General features: G+C 38.3%; 1 protein-coding gene and 1 pseudogene across 2 annotated transcripts in view; one reads left to right on the top strand and one right to left on the bottom strand.

Annotated features, from left to right (window-relative positions):
* The window catches only part of TESK2 (testis associated actin remodelling kinase 2), a 163381-nt gene that overhangs the window by 63073 nt on the left and 74827 nt on the right, over positions 1–25481 (bottom strand). For both annotated transcript variants that reach the window (XM_070609797.1, XM_070609796.1), the window contains exon 3: positions 23361–23482. In XM_070609797.1, the coding sequence (XP_070465898.1) occupies positions 23361–23482 (122 nt within the window). The remainder of the gene's footprint in view (positions 1–23360; positions 23483–25481) is intronic.
* LOC103563374 (ganglioside GM2 activator pseudogene) lies at positions 21497–22078 on the top strand (annotated as a pseudogene).

Genomic DNA, 25481 nt, shown 5'->3' with positions numbered 1-25481 from the left:
TCTGCCTGACCTCCTCGACCTCATCTCCTTTCCACCACTACCACATCCAAAATGGTGTCACAGAGCTGGCAAGCTGAGACAGGCATTAGCTTTTTATTGGAAGAAGAGCTTGAGCAGAGTTAATCACTCCAGTTGCTATAAACAATATACTTTAAAAGGGAAATATTATTCATCCTTAATAGGGAAGTGATATATGCAGAGGAAAGCATTTAATATCAATAATAAGTTTTCACTGACATTTTTATTGCTGATTATATCAAAATCTAACTTGTGGATGAAGCCTCAAATCTTTTTTGGTATGAGACAGGAGCTAAAAAACATTTCCTTCTAAATAATTCTTATTCCTCACTACCACCACCCAAAATCACGCCAGCTAGAATTACTTAGCTCAGGAAGGAAGGACTTTCTTAATGTATGTGCTTGAGAGTGAGTAATTACTCAACTTTATTTTTAGTTTCATATTACACACATATTCATGTTGAGAAGTAGGGAGGGTTACTTTTGTTTTTCAGACCAGAGCTTCCTAAATTTTAATGTTGAAACAAATCACCTAGGAATCATGTGAATTGCAGACTGTGATTCAATAGGTCAGAAGGGTCCTAAGAGTCTGAATTTCTAATAAGCTCCCAGGTGATGCTGATGCTACTTGGTCCATGGACCATACATTGACTAGCAAGGCTCAGTCTAGACAAAGACAGCTGATCACTACTCTAAAGTTAGTAAGACTAAGACTATGAAAGGAAACTCCCAACTCTGATACTACAGGTAAACTAGACTTTGACCAGAGACTTAATTTGTCTCAGTCCTCCCTGTAGCATGATTTACCATTCCCCATAAAGTGTCATAATCATGCTTTTCCACACCTTTCCCTTTTCTCAGGCTGTTCCCACTACTTAGAATGCCCCTCCCTTCATTTCCACATAATTAGATTCTACTCATCCTCAAAAGCCCAACCCAAATACTTGCTTTCCCACAAAACAAATTTGGCTCTCTCTAAGTAGAAGTATTTCTGAACTAGCCTGCTTCTGTACTACCAAGGCATTCCCTCTATACCACTCTCCTATAGCATCATCATTTCCTACTTTTAACTATGTTTTATAACATGCCTTATATGTCCTCTACTATACCATAAGCTCCTTAAAGCATTTTCTTGCCTGGCATATGACAGTATATAAATACTTGCTGGGTAAATTTAAAACACATCTCTGACCACTCAAAAAAAAATTGAGTGTCTACTATGTGCCAGGCCGTGGTAATGTTTACGATAACAACTAATTTTTTTTTTCCTCTTTTTTTTTTTGGTGAGTAAGATTGGCCCTGACCTGACAACTGTTGCCAATCCTCCTCTTTTTGCTTGAGGAAGATTGTTGCTGAGCTAACATCTGTGCCAATCTTCCACTATTTTATGTGGGATGCTGCCACAGTGTGGCTTGACAAGCGGTGCTAGGCCCATGCCTGGGATCTGAACATGAAAACCCTGGGCCACCCAAGCCGAGCATGTGAACTTAACCACTATGCCACCGGACCAGCCCCTGATAAAAACTAATTCTTAAAAAGCACTTCTTATGCAGGCATTGTTCTAAGCGCTTTACATTATACTCATTTAATTCATTTAATCCTCACAATAATCCAATGAAGTAGTACTTTTATTATCCTAATCATATTGATAAAGAAACCGAGGTCAGAGAAATTAAGCAACTTGCCCAAAATCATACAGCTAATAAGTGGCAAAGCCAGGAGAGTCAAACCTAAACAGTGGGTTCCAGAGTCTATGCTCTTAACCACAACGTCATGTTACCTCTCCATGTAGTTATAGAAAAATACATAAAAATGAACGAGACATAATCGTTTCCCTTAAGAATCTACTAGCTACTCAAAAAGTTTTTGTGGCAGCTCACAGCCCCTCTCAAGGTTCAAATTCCTTAGCGTGTTATTCAGGAGTCTGAATGATCTAACTCAAACCTCTCTTACTTTATCTCCTATTACATCCACCTGCATTCTCTATGTTTTAGTCATATAACTTGCCACTCCTAAATGTGTCCTGAATTCTCCCACTTTCCTACTGTTGCTAGAATGAGTCCGTCAGGAACTCATTTTTCAAAGCTCTACCAATCCTTAAAAACTCAATTCAAGAACATCTCCAAATAATAACAACAACAACAACAACAACAGCACCAAACATTTACATATCATTTAGTGTGCCAGGCACTGCTACATATTAAATCATTTAGTTCTTAAAATAGCCTTTAAGGGTGGTTATAATAATTCCTAACTCAGAGACATAATTTCAAATATTTCCTTAATCTTTCTAATCAAAATTAATCTTTCTCTTCTCCATACATTCATATCACTCTATTTAACCCTCTATTGTAGCATTTATGAGGCCTGCCTTCTACATGAAGTTTTATCTATGCCTCTTCCACTAAAGTAGAGGGTTCTTGAGGGCGAGGATCTTATGTGAAGGAAGAGAATGGTTCCTTGTTCACTAAACTGCTTCCCTTTTCCTCCTGAAGCAGACTATATTTCCCAGTGTCTATGACATGGAGTTCTGGTCAGTGGTATAGGGGCAGAAGTGATTATGTCATTTCTAGGCCTGTCCCATAAAAACCTCAACACCATCCTCCACACTTTCTCCCGTCATCCACCAGCAGATGCAGAAAACCCAGTGAAAGAATCTGAGGCCCTGTCCTAGGTGAAAAAGAGCTCCCCTTCTACCTCCACCCAACATGCACTGGACTGGAATAAGAAACAAGTTAGGCCAATACAATTTTAAGATGTTTACTACAGTAGTTAGCCCACCTGGACTAAACACACCATGTAGTTTTGTGTCTCTATGATACCTAAAACACTGCCTTGTTCATAGTTAGAGCTCAAGAAATATTTACTAAATTCAATTAAAAGTTAAAGTTCTTATTCCAAGGCAGAACCTTTCCTAGACCCTACTATCAGCCAGTCTCCAAAATGGGGAATGAGCAAGATTATCCATTAAAGTGTGGGAAGAAAACCAGAATTTTTACTTATATTATTTTTATATAAAAAAGAGAAATTGAGTTTTACTAATATTTAATATGGGTTAACAGTAGCACCTGAGGACATGCTCAAAAATGTCTTCCTAATGGGATACTAGGGTAGGCAAATGTCCAAAGAAATCCACGTCCTATTTTCCCAAACCTATAAATATATTATGTTATATGCAAGGGAAATGAATGAAAGTTGTAGATGAAATGAAGGTTGCTGAAGAGCTGACTTTAAAATAGGGAGATTATCCTGGATTATCAAGGTGGGTCTAATGTCATCACAATGGGTCCTCAAAGATGGAAGAGGGAGGCAGAAGAGTTAGTATCAGAGGGACACAGCGTGCAAAAGACTCAACCAGTCATTGCTGGCTTTGAAGATGGAAGGAGGCTACAAGCAGCCGCTAGAAGCTGAAAAAAGTAAGGAAATAGTGGGGCTGGCCCCATGGCCGAGTGGTTAAGTTCGCGCGCTCCGCTGCAGGCGGCCCAGTGTTTCGTTGGTTCGAATCATGGGCGTGGACATGGCACTGCTCATCACACCACGCTGAGGCAGCGTCCCACATACCACAACGAAGAATATACAACTATGTACCGGGGGGCTTTGGGGAGAAAAAGGAAAAAAATAAAATCTTTAAAAAAAAAAAATGCTCATTCCATTTAAAAAAAAAAAAATAGTAAGGAAATAGATTCTACTTTAGAGCCTCCAGAAAGGAACACAGCCCTCCCAGTACCTTGATTTTAGCCCAGTTAGACCCATGTCAGACTTCTGATCTAGACTTCTGAGCTAGAACTGTAAGTAACAAATTTGTGTTGTAATTTTAAGCCCCTAGATTTGTGGTAATTTGCTATGGCAGGCATAGAAAACTAATAACAGATACATACTCAAAAAAAATTCATGCTCACTTTCCTAAGTTATAATGTTCGCAGATTGAGGACAGACTTGGGGCTTTGACTCTTTCTAAACAAGCATAAGGAAAATAACATTATTATGTTCCTCAGTGGCATTTATATCCAGACCGTCAAATATCTCCTGAGCTCACAGTTCTGTATAAAGCTCAGAGTTAAACACTAAAGTTTAAATGCTGTCCCTCCTCAAAAGTTTACTACCTAAACAGAAGAGTGAGGGAGAGGTGTGACAGCAGTCTAAAACACATCCAGCTGTCCTCATTCTGAGAAAAAACACTGACACTACTGTTACAGCTGGGCCTCCTCAATACTGCGTAACAGGACCTAGTAAGAGTTCTGTGGCCATTATATCAAAGCTGTCCAAAAAAATTTCTACTTATTGCTCACCTACAATATACCTGGAAACTGTGCTAGGTATTTTATATATATCACCCGAGATGAAATTACCCTCATTTTATCATCTAGGAAAATGAGGTTGAGAGCATTTAAGTTACTTGACAAAGGCTGGAGAAGGTACTGGAATCTGGATCTGTTTGGTTTCAAAGGCTATGTTTTGTTCTGTGACAATGGGTATGGAAGAAAAAAGGCCAGTTGTTCAATAATAACTTCATTTTTGATTCAGAAAAAAGAACTGCTTATCTGTAAACCAGTGAAAATCTAGCTGGTTTGCTTTACAAGCCTTTCTACCGCCAACTTTGAGCAATAAGCAGCATCCATACTGTAGGATTTCTTCTGACTTGTCCTGGTCTTTCTAGAAAAATGTCTCACTCCAAAGTTACAGTAAAAACAATTAAGAGGCCTGAAATAAACCTATACCAGAATACTAAAATGTGGCATGATTTTTATATTAATTAGCTTTCTAAAAGGTCTATATCTGAAACCTACTCAGATTGGTTTACTTTTTTAAAAAAAGTTTTTCCAGAAGTTTTGATGTATTTTTATCTGATTTCCTCCCATAATTTTAGGAGAGACCCTACAACATACTCCACCAGATTCCACTAAGCTTTAACATGTGCCACTAAAATGAACTGCTTTGCATTTTACTCCCAAATAAAACAAACATACCATCACTCTCTTGGCCTAGAAATAACCAATAACCAAAAAGGAGAAGAGAGAGCAATGGCTCAGATCTCAAGTCCCCAAAGAGCTACGAATCTAGACCCATAAAAAAAGCAGTAACATCCTTGGGAAAAGCTTGCTGCAGGTCAAACGTGTTTTAGAGGTATTACATCATGGAAAACTGGTTGTGCTGGGTCCTAGATCTGAGAACTCATAAGGAAAACTCAGCTGAACAGACATTAACCACCAGAGCCTCTATCAGGTGACACTAAACAGAGCTGGTTCAGTCTGGCTTTCTCTTTTCTGTCCATGGTTTCTGTCCAATTTTAACATAACTAAAGGGAAAATAAACATTGCTCAGCAATCACTAGATCATGTCAATAGCACTACATATAAAATAACAAGAGGACCAATCAAGTTCATGGTCTAATTTTACTTTTTTTTAGTGAAACTATATAAAAATCTAAAAAGTTGAAATTAGATCTGCTGGCTTATAAATATTAAACCAATTTCATGAAAAACATCCTAGATTTCTGAGAGAAAAACAAATATCCTCTATCTTGAATAACTGATTCTCAATAAACTGAAACTAAGAATGAATTTATTCTGTAAGTATTTTCTTTATTTCACAGAAAATTTTTAAATCACATTGTTCAAAACTGCCATGCAAGCAGCAAATACCAAGTCTCCTGACAATGGCAGAACTATTAATATATAAACATGCGGTGACTTTAAATGTTTCCAAAATGCTTTTTTTAAAAAAAATCGAGGAAGGGGGCTGGCCCCGTGGCCGAGTGGTTGAGTTCACGCACTCTGCTGCAGGCGGCCCAGTGTTTCGTCAGTTTGAATCCTGGGCGCGGACATGGCACTGCTCATCAAACCACGCTGAGGCAGCGTCCCACATGCCACAACTAGAAGGATCCATAACTAAAATATACAACTATGTACCGGGGGGCTTTGGGGAGAAAAAGGAAAAGAAAATAAAATCTTAAAAAAAAAAAAATCGAGGAAGTTCAGAAGAGAACGAATATCCACAAATCCAAGTATCTACATTGTCTCTCTAAGCACTGAAAAAGCTTCTTCCGCCTTCCTAAATTTATCCTTTATTCCAAGATGACTCATAAACTCACACCAAAATAGCAAAATATAAACACAAACTTCAATTTATGTGAGCACACTTCTGAAACAACACTCTTACAATGATTTATTTCTTCTCCCTCTCCCAAAGTGGAAGAAACGTATAGAGGAAAGAGAACAATTCAATCTAACAATGTATCAAGAAATTACTATGTGCAAGATTTGTGCTCTCCATAGATAAACAGAACACTTAAAACTTTTACTGCCTGTCACAAAATACTAAACACAGTGCCAAGCAAAAGGGGATTAAGAAGGGACTATAGAAATAAACATGATGTCCCCTTCTTCAAGGAGTTCACAGACAAATAACAATAATGATGGATAATATTTATCGAGCACTTACGATGTGTCAGACACTGTTCTAAGTACTTTACAGGGATTACCTCATTTAATTATTATGAAAACATTATGTGATAGGTACTATTATTATCTCCATTTTACAAATAAGAACACTGAAGAGAGATTAAGTGGCTTGCCCAAGGTCACACAACTAGCAAATGCCAGAGTCAGGACTGAATTCTTAACTCTTAAGCTTTAAAATTCTATACAGCCTCAATATATGATGCTTCAGATGATTATGATAATAACAGTAATAAAAATGATAATAGTAGGGGCTGGCCCCGTGGTCGAGTGGTTAAGTTCGCAACCTCCACTGCAGCAGCCCAGGGTTTTGCCAGTTCGGATCCTGGGCTTGGACATGGCACCGCTCGTCAGGCCACATTGAGGCTGTGTCCCACATGCCACAACGAGAAGGACCTGCAACTAAGATATACAACTATGTGCAGGGGGTTTGGGGAGATAAAGCAGAAAAAAAATGATAATAGTTAAGATTTAGTGCCTTGTACTGTGATAAGTTCTTTATGTACATTATCTAATTTAATTCTCCCATCAACCTGGTACAGTACTACTATTGTTACTCTCTATTTCACAGATGAGAAAACCGAGGATACAGAGGTTACATAATTTGCCTACGGTCCCCTAAGAAAGACAACCATCCTAAACCTCTCTTCTGAATTTCAGACTTGTTATCCAACTGCCAATTTGGAATCTCCCAATCTCCCCTCCCCTAAATGTGTCCCCCATGCAGTCTTCTCCAGTTTACTGACAATTCTAGAACCCAGTTGCTCAAGTCAAAAATCCAAGTAAGAGTCATCCTTGACTCCTCCTTCCCTTGTGCTAATATCTCACACTCAATCCATTAGGAAATCCCATTGCCTTTACTTTCAAAAATATCCAGAATCCCACTACTTCTCTCCACCTTCACTGCTACCACACAGACTGAGCCACCATCAGCTCTCTCTAGATTACCACAACAGCTTCCCAACTTAATTTTCATCAGTTATACACTCACATAGCTTCAAATAGGTAAAAAAATAACAGTCCCCTGGCCTACCCATACCGCCACTGAATCCTATTCCCAGGAGGGAACCACTTTCAACTCTTTTAGCTGTTTCTTCTATTTATCATCATAGCTCTAGCTAACATACTACTATTTCTGACCTTCTACTGCCTTTCCAGTGTGGAAGCTGAGGATCTAGCCCTCTTAAATTACTTCCCTTCCAATATTGTTATAAGACAATTTTTGGTAAAACCAATTTTCAGGAGAAACAAATCAAGATTCAGCATTTACATTATCATGACTAATTATAATCATTATTAGGCCAACTAGTGTATTATGATCACATTTTATTTCTTGCACAATTTTTGTGTGTTTTGCCTAATTTCTAATTTGCTTAGTTATTACATGCCTACGACTAATTCTTCCCAAAGCCTCCAACAGAAGGGTAAAATTTTTCTGAATATGAATTTCCGCCCTGCCAAACACATCTGGAAATCCCTAAATTCTTCCCTCAAACATCTCTCCTGGAGCTCTTGATTCTTCCACTCCAGTTTGAAGTGCTTATTCTCTAGATTATTGCCTAGCAGTCACCCTGGGATTTGCTATCATCTTTCTACCCATTTCTTTTTCTTTCTTTTTTTTTTTTGAGGAAGATTAGCCCTGAGCTAACTACTGTCAGTACTCCTCTTTTTGCTGAGGAAGCCTGACCCTGAGCTAACATCGTGTCCATCTTCCTCTACTCTATATGTGGGATGCCTACCACAGCATGGCTTGCCAAGCAGTGCCATGTCCGCACCTGGGAGCCGAACCGGTGAACCCCGGGCCGCTGAGAAGTGGAACGTGTGCACTTAACCGCTGCGCCACTGGGCTGGCCCCTACCCATTTCTTTCTAGATCTTATGCCTTCCGTTTTATTTTTATTTTGCTGTTTTGTTTACCCCCTTGTTTTGATGGGACACATCCTCCAGCAGCTTCCTAAGAAAGGGCACGAGAGGCAAATTTTCAAAATCTTGCATGTCTGAAAATGTCTTTATTCCACCCTCATGCTTGACTGACAGTTTGGCTGGATATAGAATTTAAAGTAGGAAATAATTTTCTCTCAGAAAGCACTGTTCTGTTGGTCTAGCTTCCAGAGCTAGTGTTGAGAAGTCTAATACCATTTTAATTTTTAATCCTTTGTATAGGATCTGTTTTGTTTTATTTTTTCCTCTGTGGAAGTGTTTAGAGTCTTATTTTTATTACCTATATTCTAAAGTTTCATAATGATATTCTCTGGGGTGCGTCCTTTTTCATTAATTCTGCTGGGCACTTAGTAGGCCCTTTCAGTCTAGAAGTTCATGCCCTTCAGTTCTAGAAAATGTTCTTGTATTAGTCAAAAATAGACTTCTTGGATTGATCCTTTAATTTTCTTATCTTTTCTTTCTTATTTTCCATCTTTGATTTTTCTCTATTAATAGATGATTTCCTCAACTTTATCTACTTGACTTTCTATTCAAATGGTTTTATTTATCATATTTTTCAATTTTTAGGAATCTGTGTGGTTCTCTAATTATATCCATTTTATTGTATACTATTCTTGTGCCATGAATAGTATACAATACTTCTCTAACCTCCTAAAAGATAATAACTACAAGGTTTTTTGATGATTACTTTTTAAAGCTTTCTTCTTTTACTTGGAGCTATGCAATTTCTCCAAATCCACCAATTTCCTGGCAGGTGGTGGGGGTGAGAGTGGGATGGAGATGTTTCCCGCCTGCCTGAGAGCCAAGTGATAGAAGAGGACTAGAAGTCTCAAGAGCCTCACCATTCAGTATGCAGGCACTATCCCTTCACCTCCCTCTTTCTCACTATGGCATTCCTTCTCTATCTTCTGTCATGTTAGATGCTTACCCCCAGTTTGAAGCATCCCTGGTTCATTTTTCTTCAAAAATAAAACTGATCTCTTGTCGAGGTGGGTGAGAGTTAACTGATTAGCTGAAATGAATGAGGATGGTGACCTGCAGGTCCAGTTTACACCCCTTAAAAGGCTTACATTAATCCTGTTTTCAGCCCAAGCCTGAGACCCACCTTCAGTTCCTGAGCTTTTGTAGGTTTCTGTGATGCAAACTGGCTTGCTTCTAATTGGTATCTGCTTCTATAGATACTGTTCTATAGGCATTGGTAATACAATGGTGAACAAGATAAAGTTGCAGCTGCAGGGAGCTCACCCTATACTAGAGGCTACAAACAATAAGTAAACAAATAAATGAACACGATATTTTTAAAAATGGTAGGAGTTATGAAGACAAAGCAGAATGAGGGCATAAATAGTGACATGGAGGGCTATATTAGACAGGCTAGTCAACAAAGGTCTCTTCGAAGAGGGGATATCTCATCAGAAGCATACCATATGATTCTGGGATAAAGACATTATAGGAAAAAGGAAAAGTAAGTACAAAGATCCTGAAGTGGGAAAGAAGTTGGTGTATTTGAGAAACAAAAGGCCAATGAGGGTGGAGAGAATGGTATAAGATAAAGGACTATGATCAGAAATAAGATCAGAGAGGCAGGTAGGTCAAATCACTTAAGGTCTTGTACTACATCTAAGCCCAGAGTTTGGATTTTATTTAAAGGGTAACGAAAAGTCACAGAAAGAAATTAAGCAGGGCAGATAGTGATATCTGATTTACCTTTTTAAAGTTCAATCTGGCTGTTGTAGGGGCTAGAAGGTAGTGGCACAATATATTTAAAGTGCTGAAAGGAAAAAATCTACAGCCAAGAATACTCTACCTGGCAAGGTTCTCATTCAGAATGGAAGGAGAGATAAAGAGTTTTCCACACAAGCAAAAACTAAAGGACTTTATCACCAATAAACCAGCCCTACAAGAAATGCTAAAGGGACTTATTTAAGTGGAACAGAAAAGATCATAAATAGGAATAAGAAAATTATCAAAAATAATAATAAAATCACTGATAAAGGCACATATACAGTAAAGGTAGCAGATCAACCACCTATGAAGCTAATATGAAGATCAAAAGACAAAAGTACTAAAATTATCTATTTCCAAGATAAGAGGTTAACAGATACACACACAAAAAAGAGGTTATATATGATATCAAAAACATAAAATGTGGGAGGAGGGGAGTAAAAGAGTAGAGCTTTGGGGCTGGCCCCATGGCCAAGTGGTTAAGTTCATGTGCTCTGCTTTGGTGGCCCAGGGTTTCACTGTTTCAGATCCTGGTCACGGACATGGCACTGCTCATCAAGCCATGCTGAGGCAGTGTCCCACATGCCAGAACTAGAAGGACCCACAACTAAAAATATACAACTATGTGCCAGAGGGCTTTGGGGAGAAAAAGGAAAAATAAAATCTTTTAAAAAATTTTTAAAAAAAGAGTAGAGCTTTTAGCAAGAGGTCAAACTTAAGACATCATCAACTTAATACAGGTTGCTGTTTACAAAGGTTATTACATATGAACCTCATGGTAAGCACAAACCAGAAAGCTATAATAAATATACAAAAAATTAAGAGAAAGGAGCCCAAATATAATAGTAAAGGCAGCCATCAAACCACAAGGGAAGAGAGCAAGAGAAGAAAGGAACAGAAAAGAACTACTAAAACACTGAGAAAAGAAAGTAACAAAATGACAATAAGTACATACTTATCAATAGCTATTATAAATGTCAATGGACTAAATGGTCCAATCAAAAGACACAGGGTGGCCGATTGGATAAAAAAACAAGACCCACATATATGCTGCATACAAGAGACACACTTCAGAACTAAAGACACTCATAAACTGAAAGTGAAGGGATGGAAAAAAGAAATTCCATGCAAATGGCACTGAAAAGAAAGTTGGGGTAACAATACTTATATCAGACAAAATAGACTTTAAAATAAAAACTGTAATAAGAGACAAAGAAGGGCACTAGATAATGACAAAGGGAATGATCCAACAAGAGGATATAACACTTGTAAATACCTATGCACCCAACATAGGAGCGCCTAAATATATAAAGCAATTATTAACAGACATAAAAGGAGAAATAGACAGCAACACAATAATAGTAGGGGACTTTAACACTCCACTTACACCAACGGATAGATCATCAAAACAGAGGATCAATAAGGAAACACTGGCCTTAAATGACACATTAGATCAGATGGACTTAGTAAATATATATATTTAAAAACCGCAGAATACACATTCTTTTCAAATGTAGGTGGAACATTCTCCAGGATAGATCACATATTAGGCCACAAAACAAGTCTCAATAAATTTAAGAAGGCTGAAATAATACCAACCATCTTTTCTGACCAGAGCATTATGAAACTAGAAATCAAGTACAGGAAGAAAACTGGAAAAGCCACGAACATGTGGAGATTCAAAAAAATGCTACTGAACAACTATTAGGTCAAAGGAGAAATCAAAATATACCTGGAGATAAATGAAAATGAAAATATGACATGCCAAAATTAGTGGGATACAGCAAAAATGGTTCTAAGAGGGAAGTTTATAGCAATTCAGGCCTACCTCACAAGAAAAATCCCAAATAAACAAACAGTGCATCTGAAGGAACTAGAAAAAGAAAAACAAACAAAGCCCAAAATCAGTAGAAGGAAGGAAATAATAAAAATCACAGCAGAATTAAATGAAACAGAGACTTAAAAAACAATAGGAAAAAAATCAATGGAACCAAGAGCTGCTTCTTTGAAAAGATAAACAAATGGACAAACCTTTATTTAGCTAGACTCACCAAGAAAAAAAGAGAGAAGGCTCAAATAAATAAAATCAGAAATGAAAGAGGAGCAATTACACGGACACCTCAGAAATACAAAAGATTGTAAGAGAATACTATGAAAAGTGATACACCAACAAATTGGATAATCTAGAGAAATTAATAAATTCTCAGAATCATATAATCTTCCAAAACCGAATCAAGAAGAAATAGAGAAATAGAGAATAGAAGAATAGATCAATCACCAGTAGCAAGACTGAAACAATAATCAAAAACCTCCCCCCAAAAGTCTAGGACCAGATGGCTTCCCTGGTGAATGCTACCAAACTTTTTCTTTTTTTGATGAGGAAGCTTGGCCCTGAGCTAACATCCATTGCCAATCTTCCTCTTTTTGCTGAAGAAGATTAGCCCTGAGCTACCATCAGTGCCCATTTTCCTCTATTTTATATATGGGATGCCACCACAGCATGGTTTGATGAGCGGTACGTAGGTCCACACCCAGGATCCTAACCTGCAAACCCCAGGCTGCTGTTGCAGAGCACATGAACTTAACCACTATGCCACTGGGCTGGCCCCTCTACCAAACATTCAAAGAAGACTTAATACCCATCCTTCTCAAATTCTTCAAAAAAACTGAAGAGGAGGGGAAGCATCCTAAATCATTCTACGAGGCAAACATTATCCTGATACCAAAAACAGACAAGGAAAACACAAAAAAATAAAATTACAGGCCAATATCACTGATGAACATCAATGCAAAAATCCTCAACAAAATTCTAGCAAATTAAACACAACAATACATTAAAAAGATCATACACCATGAACAGGTGGGATTTATTCTAAAGATGCAGGGACAAACCAGCAGCTAACATTGTACTCAACGGAGAAAAACTGAAAGCTATCCCTTTAAGAACAGAAACCAGACAGGGATGCCCACTTTCACCACTTTTATTTAACATAGTATTGGAAGTTACAGCCAGAGCAATTGGGCAAGAAAAAGAAATAGAAAGGATCCAAATTGGAAAAGAAGAAGTGAAACTGTCACTATTTGCAGATGACACGATTGTATATATAGAAAACCCTAAAGAATACACCAAAAAAACTTTTAAAAATAATAAATGAATATCGTGAAGTTGCAGGATACAAAATCAACATACAAAAATCAGTTGCATCTCTATACACTAACAACAAAGTAGCAGAAAGAGAAAGTAAGACTACAACCCCATTTACAACTGCAACAAAAAGAATAAAATACTTAGGAATATATTTAACCAAAGAGGTGAATGAGCTCTACGCTGAAAACTATAAAACACTATTGAGGGGTCAACCCCATGGCCGAGTGGTTAAGTTCATGCGCTCCACTTTGGCGGCCCAGGGTTTCGCCGGTTCGGATCCTGGGTGCGGACATGGCACCACTCATCAGGCCACGCTGAGACAGCATCCCACATGCCACAGCTAGAAGGACCCACAAGTAAAATATATAACTATGTACTGGGGGGATTCGGGGAGAAACAGTAGGAAAAAAAACACTATTGAAAGAAATTGAAGACGACACAAAGAAATGGAAAGATATTCTGTGCTCTTGGATTGGAAGAATTAACATAGCTAAAATGTCCATACTTCCTAAAGCAAACTACAGACTCAATGCAATCCCTATCAAAGTTCCAATGATATTTTTCATAGAAATAGAACAAAGAATTCTAAAATTTATATGGAACAACAAAAGACCACAAATAGCTAAAGGAATCTTGAGAAAAAAAGAACAAAGATGGAGGTATCACACTCCCTGATTTCAAAATATACTACAAAGCTATAGTAATCAAAACAGCATGGTACTAGCACAAAAACAGATGCGCAGATCAATGGAACAGAATCAAGAGCCCAGAAATAAACCCACACATCTATGGACAACTAATCTTCAACAAGGGTGCCAAGAACATACAATAGAGAAAGGAAAGTCTCTTCAATAAATGGTGTTGGTAAAACTTGACAGCACATGCAAAAGAATGAAAGTAGACTATTATCTTATATCATAAACAAAAATTAACTCAAAATGGATTTAAGACTTGAAAGTAAGACCTGAAACCATAAAACTTCTAGAAGAAAACATAGGTAGAACATTCTTCAACATCAGTCTTAGCAGCATACTTTCAAATACCATGTCTGACCAGGCAAGGGAAACAAAAGAAAAAAATAAACAAATGGGACTACGTCAAACTAAAAAGCTTCTGCACAGCAAAGGAAACCATCGACAAAATGAAAAGACAACCTAATCACTGTGAGAAGATATTTGCAAACCATATTTCTGAAAAAAGGTTAATACCAAAATATATAAAGAACTCGTACACCTCAACAACAAAAAAACTGACAACGCAATTTAAAAATGGGCAAAAAGGGGCTGGCCCCATGGTCGAGTGGTTAAGTTCACACACTCTGCTTTGGAGGCCCAGGGTTTCGCTGGTTGGGATCCTTAGCATGGACCTAGCACCGCTCATCAAGCCATGCTGAGGCAGTGTCACACATAGCAGAACTGGAAGGGTCTACAACTAGAATATACACTATGTACTGTGGGGCTTTGGGAAGAAGAAGCAAAAAAAAAAGACTGGCAACAGATGTTAGCTGAGGGCCAATCTTAAAAAAAAAAGCCAAAAAATCTGAACATTTTCCCAAAAAAGGCATAGAGATGGACAACAGGCATATGAAAAGATGTTCAACAATACTAATTATTAGGAAATGCAAATCAAAACTACAATGAGGGGGCTGGCCCCATGGCCGAGTGGTTAAGTTTGTGCGCTCCACTGAGGCTTAGATCCTGAGCACGGGCATGGCACCACTTGTCAGGCCATGCCGAGGTAGCATCCCACATGCCACAACTAGAAGGACCCACAACTAAAATATACAACTATGTACTGGGGGTATGTGGGGAGAAAAAGCAAGAAAAAAAAACTACAATGAGATATCACCTCATGGCCATCAGAATGGTATAATTAACAAGTCAAGAAATAACAAGTGTTGGAGAGGATGTGGAGAAAAGGGAACTCTCATACACCACTGATGGGAATGCAAACTGGTGCAGCCCCTATGGAAAACAGTATGTAGATTCCTCAAAAAATTAAGAATACAACTACCATATGATCCAACTATTCTACTGCTTGGTATTTATCCAAAGAAAATGAAAAAATGAATGCGTAAAGATATATGCACCCCTATGTTCCTCATAGCTTTATTCACAATAGTCAAGACTTGGAAACAACCTAAGTGCCCATCAAGGGACGAATGGATGAAGAAGATGTGGTATATAAACACAATGGAATACTAGTCAGCTGTAAAAAAAAAAAAAAAAGATGAAATCTTGCCATTTACAACAGCATGGATGGACCCTGAGGGTATTATGCTAAGTGAAATAAGTCAGACAGACAAAGTCAAATACTGTATGATCTCACTCATAAATAGAAGATAACAACAACAACAAAGAAACAAATACATAGATACAGAGATTAGATTGGTGGTTACCAGAGGGAAGGGGGGGAGGGAGAAGGGCAAAAGGGGTGACTAGGCACATGTGTATGGTGATGGATGGTAATTAGTCTTTATGTGGTGAACATGATGTAGTCTACACAGAAATCAAAATATAATGATGTATACCTGAAATTTACATAATGTTATAAATTTATATAATGTTATAAACCAATGTTACCTCAATTAAAAATAAAAAGCAGGGGAAAAAAAGTTCAATCTGGCTTTTGTGGGGCAAGGGAGATCAATTAGAAGGGTTGGGCTGGGATGGTGCCTGTGGAGGTGGTAATAAGCAGTCAGACTCAGGACATATTTTAAAGATAATGCTGAACCACTTGATGGCTGGAAATAGGGTGTGAAGGAAAGAGATTAAAAACGACTCCTAGGTTTTGGCCTAAGTAATGGATGAATGTCAGTTCCATTTGTTGAGATGGAGTGGTCTAGAAAGGAAAAAATGGGGGGGGGCGGTAGGAAAATGATCGACAGTGGTCCATAATAGGTACTCAATAAATGGTAGTCATTGACTATATTAAAAACCACCTTCCATTATATGTCAACCATATTTCAATAAAAATCATCTTCTTTCTGGGGTTTTACTACTTCACTACCCCCCAGATAATGACATAAATATCACTGAAGCTTATGCCATATTTTATTTTACAAAATTTTTCTGGTTACATGAAATTAGAACTTGGACTCAAGTCCTAAGTCATTAGATGTTCTACTTTGGCACAGAGAAGAGAAAAAAATGTTAAGACCTCCTTAGCAACATGCCAGTGTTACAAAATTTGCTTTGAGGGTTACACAGACTGTTTCATCTAGTTACTCACTAGGATTACAATGACAAAATCAGAAAGATCTACTGTAAGCCATAATTTTTAAACGCTTCCCATTTATTCTGGAATACACACACACATCCCTGAGATAACATATTTTTTAAACTTGATCATTTAAAAATGATTTAACATTAATTAAGGTGGTTTTAATTGATTAGTTAATGTTATTTCTAACCACTGATCTGGTCCATTCCCCTCATTTAACAAAGGAGAAACTAAAGCCTAGAGGTCAAATAACTTGTCCAAGAGAACACAATTAAGAACTCATGGAGTTGTGTTAAGTGCTTAAGAGGAATAATGGAAGATAAGGCTGCAAAAACATATCAGACCTTAACTGTCAGTCTACAGGATTTTTGACTCAATTCTGAAAACAATGGGAGCCACACAAGATTTTTAAGAAATAAGTTATACAATTAGAGCTGTGTATCAGGAAGAGTAAAAAGGGGGGCAAAGAGATAGTGAAAATAATTCACTCCAGGCAAAAGTGAAGACGGCTGAACTAACAGATGTAGAAGGGCAGGAACAGATGCAAAAGTCTTTGAAGATTTAAAATCAAGAGCTTAGCTTCTGATTAGAAGCAAGGAATAATTAAAGATGACTTTGGGATTTTCAGAATGGGTAACTGGAAAGATAGCTATCTCAATAACTCAGACTGGGAAAATATCCTGCCATATCCTCATAGCCTTAACTGAGACTAGCCTGTTTCCTATACGCACAGTTTGCTTCCTAAGGAGACAGTGTAGGAGACAGCAGCCCTCTACTTCTCTTGTGTCCACCATGATATCACTTGGCTGGACTGAGCAGTTCCAGTTAAATATTTGGTGAATTGAAAGCATATTCTATTTTAACAAAATGGCAATCATATTGTTGCAAACGGATTTTGAAGGGGAGCTAAAACAATTCTGAACAAAAATTAATAGATAGGAAAATAAATTCAGAATGTGGCCTGAAAAGAAAGCAAGCACGACAATGTGAATGAGGAGCCTAAAAGAATATTACATTTCCCATGGCATGAAGAATAACAAAGAGGTATGAGAACAAGCCTTGGTACAGGTCCTCAGAAAGGCCATTGGGGAGTGGAAGTGAGCAGGGCATGGATTTGGGTTACAGATCTTGAGCACAAGACTTCCTGGCATAAACAACCTTATTCACAAGAGGCCCAAATAATCAGTCCCTGAATTCAACACAGTACTTTATTGTTCCTTTTTTTAACTGATAACTCAGAACAACTGATGATAAAACAAACAATCTTAACTGTATCCATGTATTAAAAAAATACATACACACAAAATATACACATCTACTGCCTCTATGACTTACCAGGCCCACTCTTTTCCTTGCAACTAGAAATCTTAGGAAGGGGAAAGATAAAAGGAAAGGAGGAAGTAGGGAGGTTGGGCTCAAGAAAAAGAGTGAAATAAAACTGCAAAAGTTCAGCTCACTCACTCCTGCTGGGCATAAAACAGCTGTGCCAGCAGAGGACCAAAGCATGCCCAGAAGATTAGATGCCTACCATCTGGCAGGTCATGCAGATAGCCTTCCCTCCCAAATAGACTTTCCAAATCACTAATGCAGTAATTTTCAACTTTTTCATTGTTTTTAAGCAGGAGACTCTTCAAAACCCTTATACAGAAGTTCAATATACAACAGATAAAAACTGGAGCTTCACTGGCTGGATGAAGCAGACGGGAACTGAAAGCCTCATCTCTCAGCAACCTTCCCTCCTGGGGTCAGCCCCTGAGGAGGCATGTCTGTAAAAATCCTGGGGTTCCGAGGGATGGATTCTTCCCAATTGAAATCTAATAATCTCAATTTGAAAGAAAACTTTGGTTCATACTTCTACCTCAGGTTTGCACCTATAAAAGAGAGCTTATATTATTTATAGCTTGAAAACAGACTAAGCACCACACTAACAGATAGTAACAAAAAATTTAAATTATAAAAAATACAAGACAACTAAAAAAGCATTTAGCAAATAAAAATTCTAAGAATTTTGAGAATGGAACATACACATGCTTAGTTTGATATTTAAGGCATCCAAGGGAAGTATAATAAACGTTTCTATTGCTATAGCACTCCTCTGGGTGACAAAGCCAAGAGGACTCCACTTGCTCTAGGCCACTGGTAGGGTAAGTTCCTTTTGTCATATTCAAAATATACAATGAAAGTGAAGACACAAAAACATGAAAGATACAAAAAATTAGAAGCTTCTTTTAAAAAGTAATCCACTCCAGGCTTTTAATCACAGTATATTTGAGACAGATGGCTTATGCAGAACAAAAATGCACCATAAGAGTGCAAATCCACCATGGTTAACAATAATTACAATAATTATCATGCATTATATACTTACTATGGATTATAACAGATCCCCAGGCTTTGTATACATTATCTCATTTGCTGCCTTAGCGCAAAGACCAAGTTAACACTACCTTTTGTACATTAGAAAACTTAGCTGAGAGCAAAGAATATTATTGTTTGTAAGTTAAAAGGGAGGGGTGTGTCATTCTTGAGCAACGGAACCAAAAAGAGATAGGCTAAGAAAACAGGTCAAGACATCAGAATAGGAATGGTATCACTGGTTTCATCACACCACCATGTTTCTAGGCTGGAACACACATACATTTGGCAAAACAAGAGCAAAGACGTAGGTAGACCCCAGCCTACTGTTGTCGAATACAGTAGCTACTAGCTTCATGTGTAATTTGAATTTACATTTAAGTCAAATAAAACTAAAAATTCAGTTCCTTGTTCACACTAGCCACATTTCAGTGCTCATTAGCCACATGTGGGTACTGGACAGCAAAGATAAGGAACATTTACATCATTGCAGAAAGTTCTATCCAACAGCATTACTCTAGCAGAAAACCCTTGAATGCATTAAAAACAGCAGTAGATACTCTACAAATGTTTGGTGAGTGAATGAGTAAAAGACAGACAGGTTTCAATGGACCATTTAAAGAAATAGCTAGAGGAAAAGAAACCAATAATAATAGTTTCTGGGCACTTAACACAAACGAGGTACTATCCTAGATGCTTTCTATATACTAATTTGATTAATCCTCAATAATAACTCCAGGGGCCAGCGAGTGGCACAGCGGTTAAGTTCGCATGTTCTGTTTCAGTGGCCCGGGGTTCACTGGTTCGGATCCCAGGTGCGGACATGGCAGCACTTGGCAAGCCATGCTGTGGTAGGCATCCCACATATAGAGGAAGATGGGCACGGATGTTAGCTCAGGGCCAGCCTTCCTCAGCAAAAAGTGGAGGATTGGCAGCAGCTAGCTCAGGGCTAATCTTCCTCAAAAAAAAAAATAATAATATTAACTCCATCTTTACTGTCAATATCCTCATTTTATTGACAGGAAAACTAAGACTCGGAGAGGTAAACTTTCCCAAGATCCAGGATTTGAATCCAGGCAGCTTGATCTAGAATATAGAACTTTCCTTTTTAATCATTATACTATATTATACTACTTGTATCATATAACAACTATATTTTAAAATTTTGCTGTGATAGAATAAAATTTATTTAATCTTCCCATGCATTCATCAGTCAAGTTCATGGTGAAAAAAAATGAGAAAAAAAGTGGTGAAATAAAAATATTGGCAGGAAATATTCCACATGTTAATACTAGTTTGATCCCTAGGTACTGAGATATAGGGCAACTTTTATTTTCTTGTTTTTGCTAACTCTATTTTCTAAATGTTCCATAGGGACAGTGTATCACTTCTGTAATAATAACAAAAACAATAAAAATAATATTTTTTAAGCAAGATGAAAATATGATTAGAGTAAAAATTCCTAAGCAGAATATCACATCAAGACTCATCCATCTTACTCTTAAACATCATAGAGGGCCCTTAACTGATCTCTTGGCCACCAGTCTCCCCAACACTAAACCATTCTATGTTTGCCATCTGCGTTACCCTCTCTCATGCTAGTCCCTGCTCAGAATATAATACACAGGGCATAAACTATAATCTTCTTGGCTTTATGCAAAGCATTTCTGAATAATTTGGCACAGTTCTACCTTTCCACCTTTATCTACCAATACCATCCTATCAAATCCTCACTTCTTCCAGGAGAAGCATGGTAGAAAGAGCCTAGGCCTCAGAGTCACAGATCTTGGCCAACACCTAATCTCTAGCCTCAGTTCATTCAATGGAGAACAGCTGTGATAAAATCTTTAACTAAGTAAAGCATCCAGCACACAACAGCCTTCAATAAATGGTAGTTTTCTCATTATTGTTATTATTAGCCAAATGGATTTTTATTCACTGACTCCTCAAAAAACTTTGTACTTTCACCTCTTGGCTTTAAATCACTATTTTGCTCCTTTCTGAGTTCCTTCCCTATCTTCTAAAATCCTATTAAAATTCAAGTTCCAGCCTGACTCAGTCTCCTCCAGGAAAGCTTCCCTGACTCTGCCAAGTTAATATGATTTCTCACTCTTTTGAACTTCTATAGCACCTAGAATTTATTCTACCCAAGTAGTGGTGTCCTCGCTGATTTTATTAGTTCTCTTTTCATGTATTGTAAGTCCTAATCCTCAATTAGAGCGTAAATTCCTTGCCAGCAGACATTCCTTTTTATATATACTTTTATACCTTTCTGAAGTCTGACACATCATCAGGCATATACTAGATGCTCAAAAAATGTGTTAATCTGACTTATGGATTGGAAAGAAAGTCATCATAACAAAAATACTGGCCAAACATTATTGTAGTGGACTAGAAAGCCAATAGTTCTATATAAAGGTAGAAAGTTTCAAGTGAGCAGTTTAATCTAATTCCTTAATTTACCACCACTGACCAAACATGTTAAGTCATACTTAAGCTGCATGATTTCGATCTAGTCCAATATATATATTAGCAACAAACGACTCTAAGTAAATAGCACTTTTAACTTTTTAAGTCATCTTACAGGTAGTTAACCAGGAGTGGACCCACCCTTTGCAACGAGACCCTCGATGCAGGCTCCATTCCTGATCGCCGTGGGCTTGCTTCTTGCTGGCCCTGCGGCTCCTGTAAGCATCCTCCTAGACAGCTCAGTAGATTTTCCTGGGTAACTGTGATGAGGGGAAGGATCCTGTGGTGATCAAAACCCTGACTGTGGAACCTGACCCCATTGCTGTTCCTGGAAACGTGACTGTCAGTGCCGAGGTAAAGACCACTGTCCCCTTCATTGCTCCTCAGAAGGTGGAAATAACTCTGGATAAGGAAGTGGCCAGTGTATGGGTCAAAATCCCGTGTATGGAACAAATCGGTAGCTGTACATTTGACAATGCCTATGATATGCTTGACACTTAAGACTCCCCCTGGGCAATCCTGCCCAGAGCCCCTGCACACCTATGGGCTTCCTTGTCGCTGTCCCTTCAAAGAAGCCACCTACTCATTGCCCAAGAGTACTTTCCCCTCCCCAACCTGGAGCTGCCCAGCTGGCTCAACAACAGGAACTACCGCATCCAGAGCGTCCTGAGCGGCAGTGGGACTCGTCTGGGCTGTATCAAGATCTCCACCTCTCTAAAGGGCAAATAATGTGGCACCAACCACAGCAGAATGACGGAGTCTGAGGAAGTCGTCCCTCATCCCCTGTCTTGCATTTGCTAAGGCCAAATTCCAACTCTCTGTCCACCTTTAAGCTCCTTTCTACAATGATGCCGTCCCCCTCGCTGAAAGCCATTTTGTACCACCTACATGTTAGGCGTGGGCAAGTAGCCCTAACCTCACAGAGGATGAGCTTGGTGGTTCTTGATAGCCCAGGACATCTCTTGGGCTGGCCACATCATTTCCTCCTCATTCCTTTGGCTTTCTCTCCAAGAGCTTAACTCATTTTCTAAACAGTCAGAAGGAATGGAACCAACATGTTCTGTGACCCCAAGTTCAAACTGACCCAACCTTGGCCCCCTGAAGTACCTTTATGATTTTCTTATTAAAATTTTGTCACTTACTTAAAAGTAAAAAATAAAATAAAGTATCTTACACATAAGCCCTACTTAAATATATATTGACTGAAATTGTCTTATTTGCTTTCACTTGGAAACATGCTCATCTCACTAAAAAATCAAGATAAAGTGAGAAAGATTCAGATACTGATCACTAGAAAGTGATGATTGCATAACCTTATTACACATATAAAATAATTTTCCTTTAAAAAGGTAAACTATGTCTCCTCACTTGAAAGCTAAAAGCTAAGAGTAGATAGTCTGGGGGCATAATTCACTTTTATTTTCATTCATTGATTTAATTATGATTCTTTATAAGGCAATTAAGAAAAATAACTACATAGAGAATAAAATCATTTGTCTCTGACAAATTACTAACTCAGCAATAGGAAATAACTGTTCTAATGAGCTGCTACTAGAGTAAAGCAATTTGGAGGCTGGCCTGGTGGCCGAGTGGTTAAGTTCACGTGCTCTGCTTCAGTGGCCCATGGTTTCTCTAGTGCAGATCCTGGGCGCGGACATGGCACCATTCATTAAGCCATGCTGAGGCGGCATCCCACATGCCACAACTAGAAGCACCTACAACTAAAAATACACAACTATGTACTGGAGGGCTTTGGGGAGAAAAAGGAAAACTAAAATCTTTTAAAAAAAAAAAAAAGAGTAAAGCAATTTGAGAGACAGAGGAAGTTACATTATTAAATGCAGTTAATTACCAGAAAATTAGGTTTCAATAGCTAGAAAAAGACCTGCAGCACAACTAAACCCCAGCAAGATAGATTCAGCATGAAATCCTGAACCCCTCCTTTGAGCTGTTAACGCTATTCTAACAAGGCTCCAATAAGGTTTCAGCTTTCTCAGATCTCCAGAAGGAAGAAAAAGCCATTACCTAAGGATATTGGGATGGGAGAGTCTATTCATGAGCTGCACTTCTTTCAGCATGTTCGCCCGGTTACTGTTCAACGTGTTCATCTTAAGAGCCATCACCTGACCAGAAGCTCGGTGGCGCACCTAGAAAATAAAATAGAACAAGAAAAGAGGCTCAAGGGCACAGCAGCTATATATGAGGTCAAAGTCTCCACGTGTAGAACGTGCCAAGATGGTTTAGTGCCAGTTTAGATAAAACAGATATGGTAGGGCATGTTTTTCTGTAAACTCTGATTACATTAGGGTATCACTTCTACTAAGGAAGATGAATTTATTCCTCCAAGACCAAAACTGTTTCATATTAAGCTGGTCAGAAAAACACTGTTAATAAGAAGTCATGTCTTTTTTTAATAGCTTAGAAAAAAATTAGGGAAATTTATTAGGCTGGTTCCTTATGACCAGCATTGCTGAGTCTTAAGACACTAACAGGAGGGGCTGGCCCCGTGGCCGAGTGGTTAAGTTCGCGCGCTCCGCTGCAGGCGGCCCAGTGTTTCGTTAGTTCGAATCCTGGGCGCGGACATGGCACTGCTCATCAGACCACGCTGAGGCAGCGTCCCACATGCCACAACTAGAAGAACCCACAACGAAGAATACACAACTATGTACCAGGGGGCTTTGGGGAGAAAAAGGAAAAAATAAAATCTTTAAAAAAAAAAAAAAAGACACTAACAGGAAAAAGTTCCTTTTGTGGAATTGTAAGTGCACAGAAAAGATACATGCATAAGTCTTATAACATCTAATGAACTATATAAAACTATCTTTATAGGTCACTAAAGCCACATCCTCGAAATCTCCCCCAACCACCATAAAATATATAAGAAAAAAAGCATCACATGTTAAATATAGAAAGAAGTCAGTAAACCTTTTAGAGTTAATATGGTAGTAACCCAATCAAAGTACCTTAGAATCATTTAAACACACTCAAGTCAGATAAAAAAAACATGGGCCACGCCACTCACACTATTATGCATATGTACAGAGGTAAGTCTATTTCTAAAACAATCATCCTCTATAGAATTCAATCTATTTTACATGTAAAAATATTATCTTGTAATTTCAATGCACATTCAACAGGTTTAAAAACCCACAACACTTTACTTGCAAGAAAATTATGTTCTCACCTTCTAAATGTGGTCTCAGCAGCAGCAAAATGAGACTACTAGAGAAAATATTTTGTCTCACCCAAAAGAAACTCAATTATTCACTGAGATGTGTTTCATACTGAGAAATTATGAATTAAGCAGTAGAAAAATTATGAAGTACCAAGGACCTCATTCCTTTCTGATTTAAAAAAAAATTCATTTCAGGGGCCGGCCTGGTGGCGCAGTGGTTGGGTTTGCGAGTTGCACTTTGGCGGCCTGGGGTTCACCGGTTGGGATTCCGGATGTGGACATGGCACCGCTTGGCACGCCATGCTGTGGTAGGCATCTCACGTATAGAGTGGAGGAAGATGGGTGCGATGTTGGCTCGGGGCCAGGCTTCCTCAGCAAAAGAGAGGAGGACTGGCAGTAGTTGGCTCAGGGCTAATCTTCCTCAAAAAATAAAATGTAAAAAAAAAAAATTCATTTCAGATCTTGCACAACAAAGACTTGCTATGCAAAAATGTCATCATCTTTTGGACTTTAAGACTGTTATTTCAGTATGTTATATTTGACCAAGTGGAAATTCCAATAGAAAACATGACAATCTACTTAACTCTTCCATCTCCAGAAATTCCTTGAAATGATAATAGCCCCAGAAGTTTAGCATATCTATTAACACCAGACAGACATCACAGCTTATCTTCAAATTCAACAAAACAATGTTTCAGAGTGGCCAGACAGAAGAAGGGGAAGAGGAAGCAAAACACTCAGAGCCACGGGAACCCTGATCAGAAAAACTGAGGCAGCGCTCTGGCTGTCTCTCCCCTCTTCTAGATCACTTAGAGAGATTTGGAACCCAACTCTCTTCCTAGTGCATCAATGATTCTCTTGTCATGTACCTCGTGATGGATGAAAGAGAAGTGGCTTTCCTTTTCAGATCCTGCATGGATAAGTTAAAAGAGAGATTTATATACAAAGAACACACTGACAGTATTTTTCCA

This window comes from Equus przewalskii, chromosome 2, assembly GCF_037783145.1.
Source record: "Equus przewalskii isolate Varuska chromosome 2, EquPr2, whole genome shotgun sequence".
NCBI lineage: Eukaryota > Metazoa > Chordata > Mammalia > Perissodactyla > Equidae > Equus > Equus przewalskii.
This window is presented reverse-complemented; position numbering and strand designations above follow the sequence as displayed.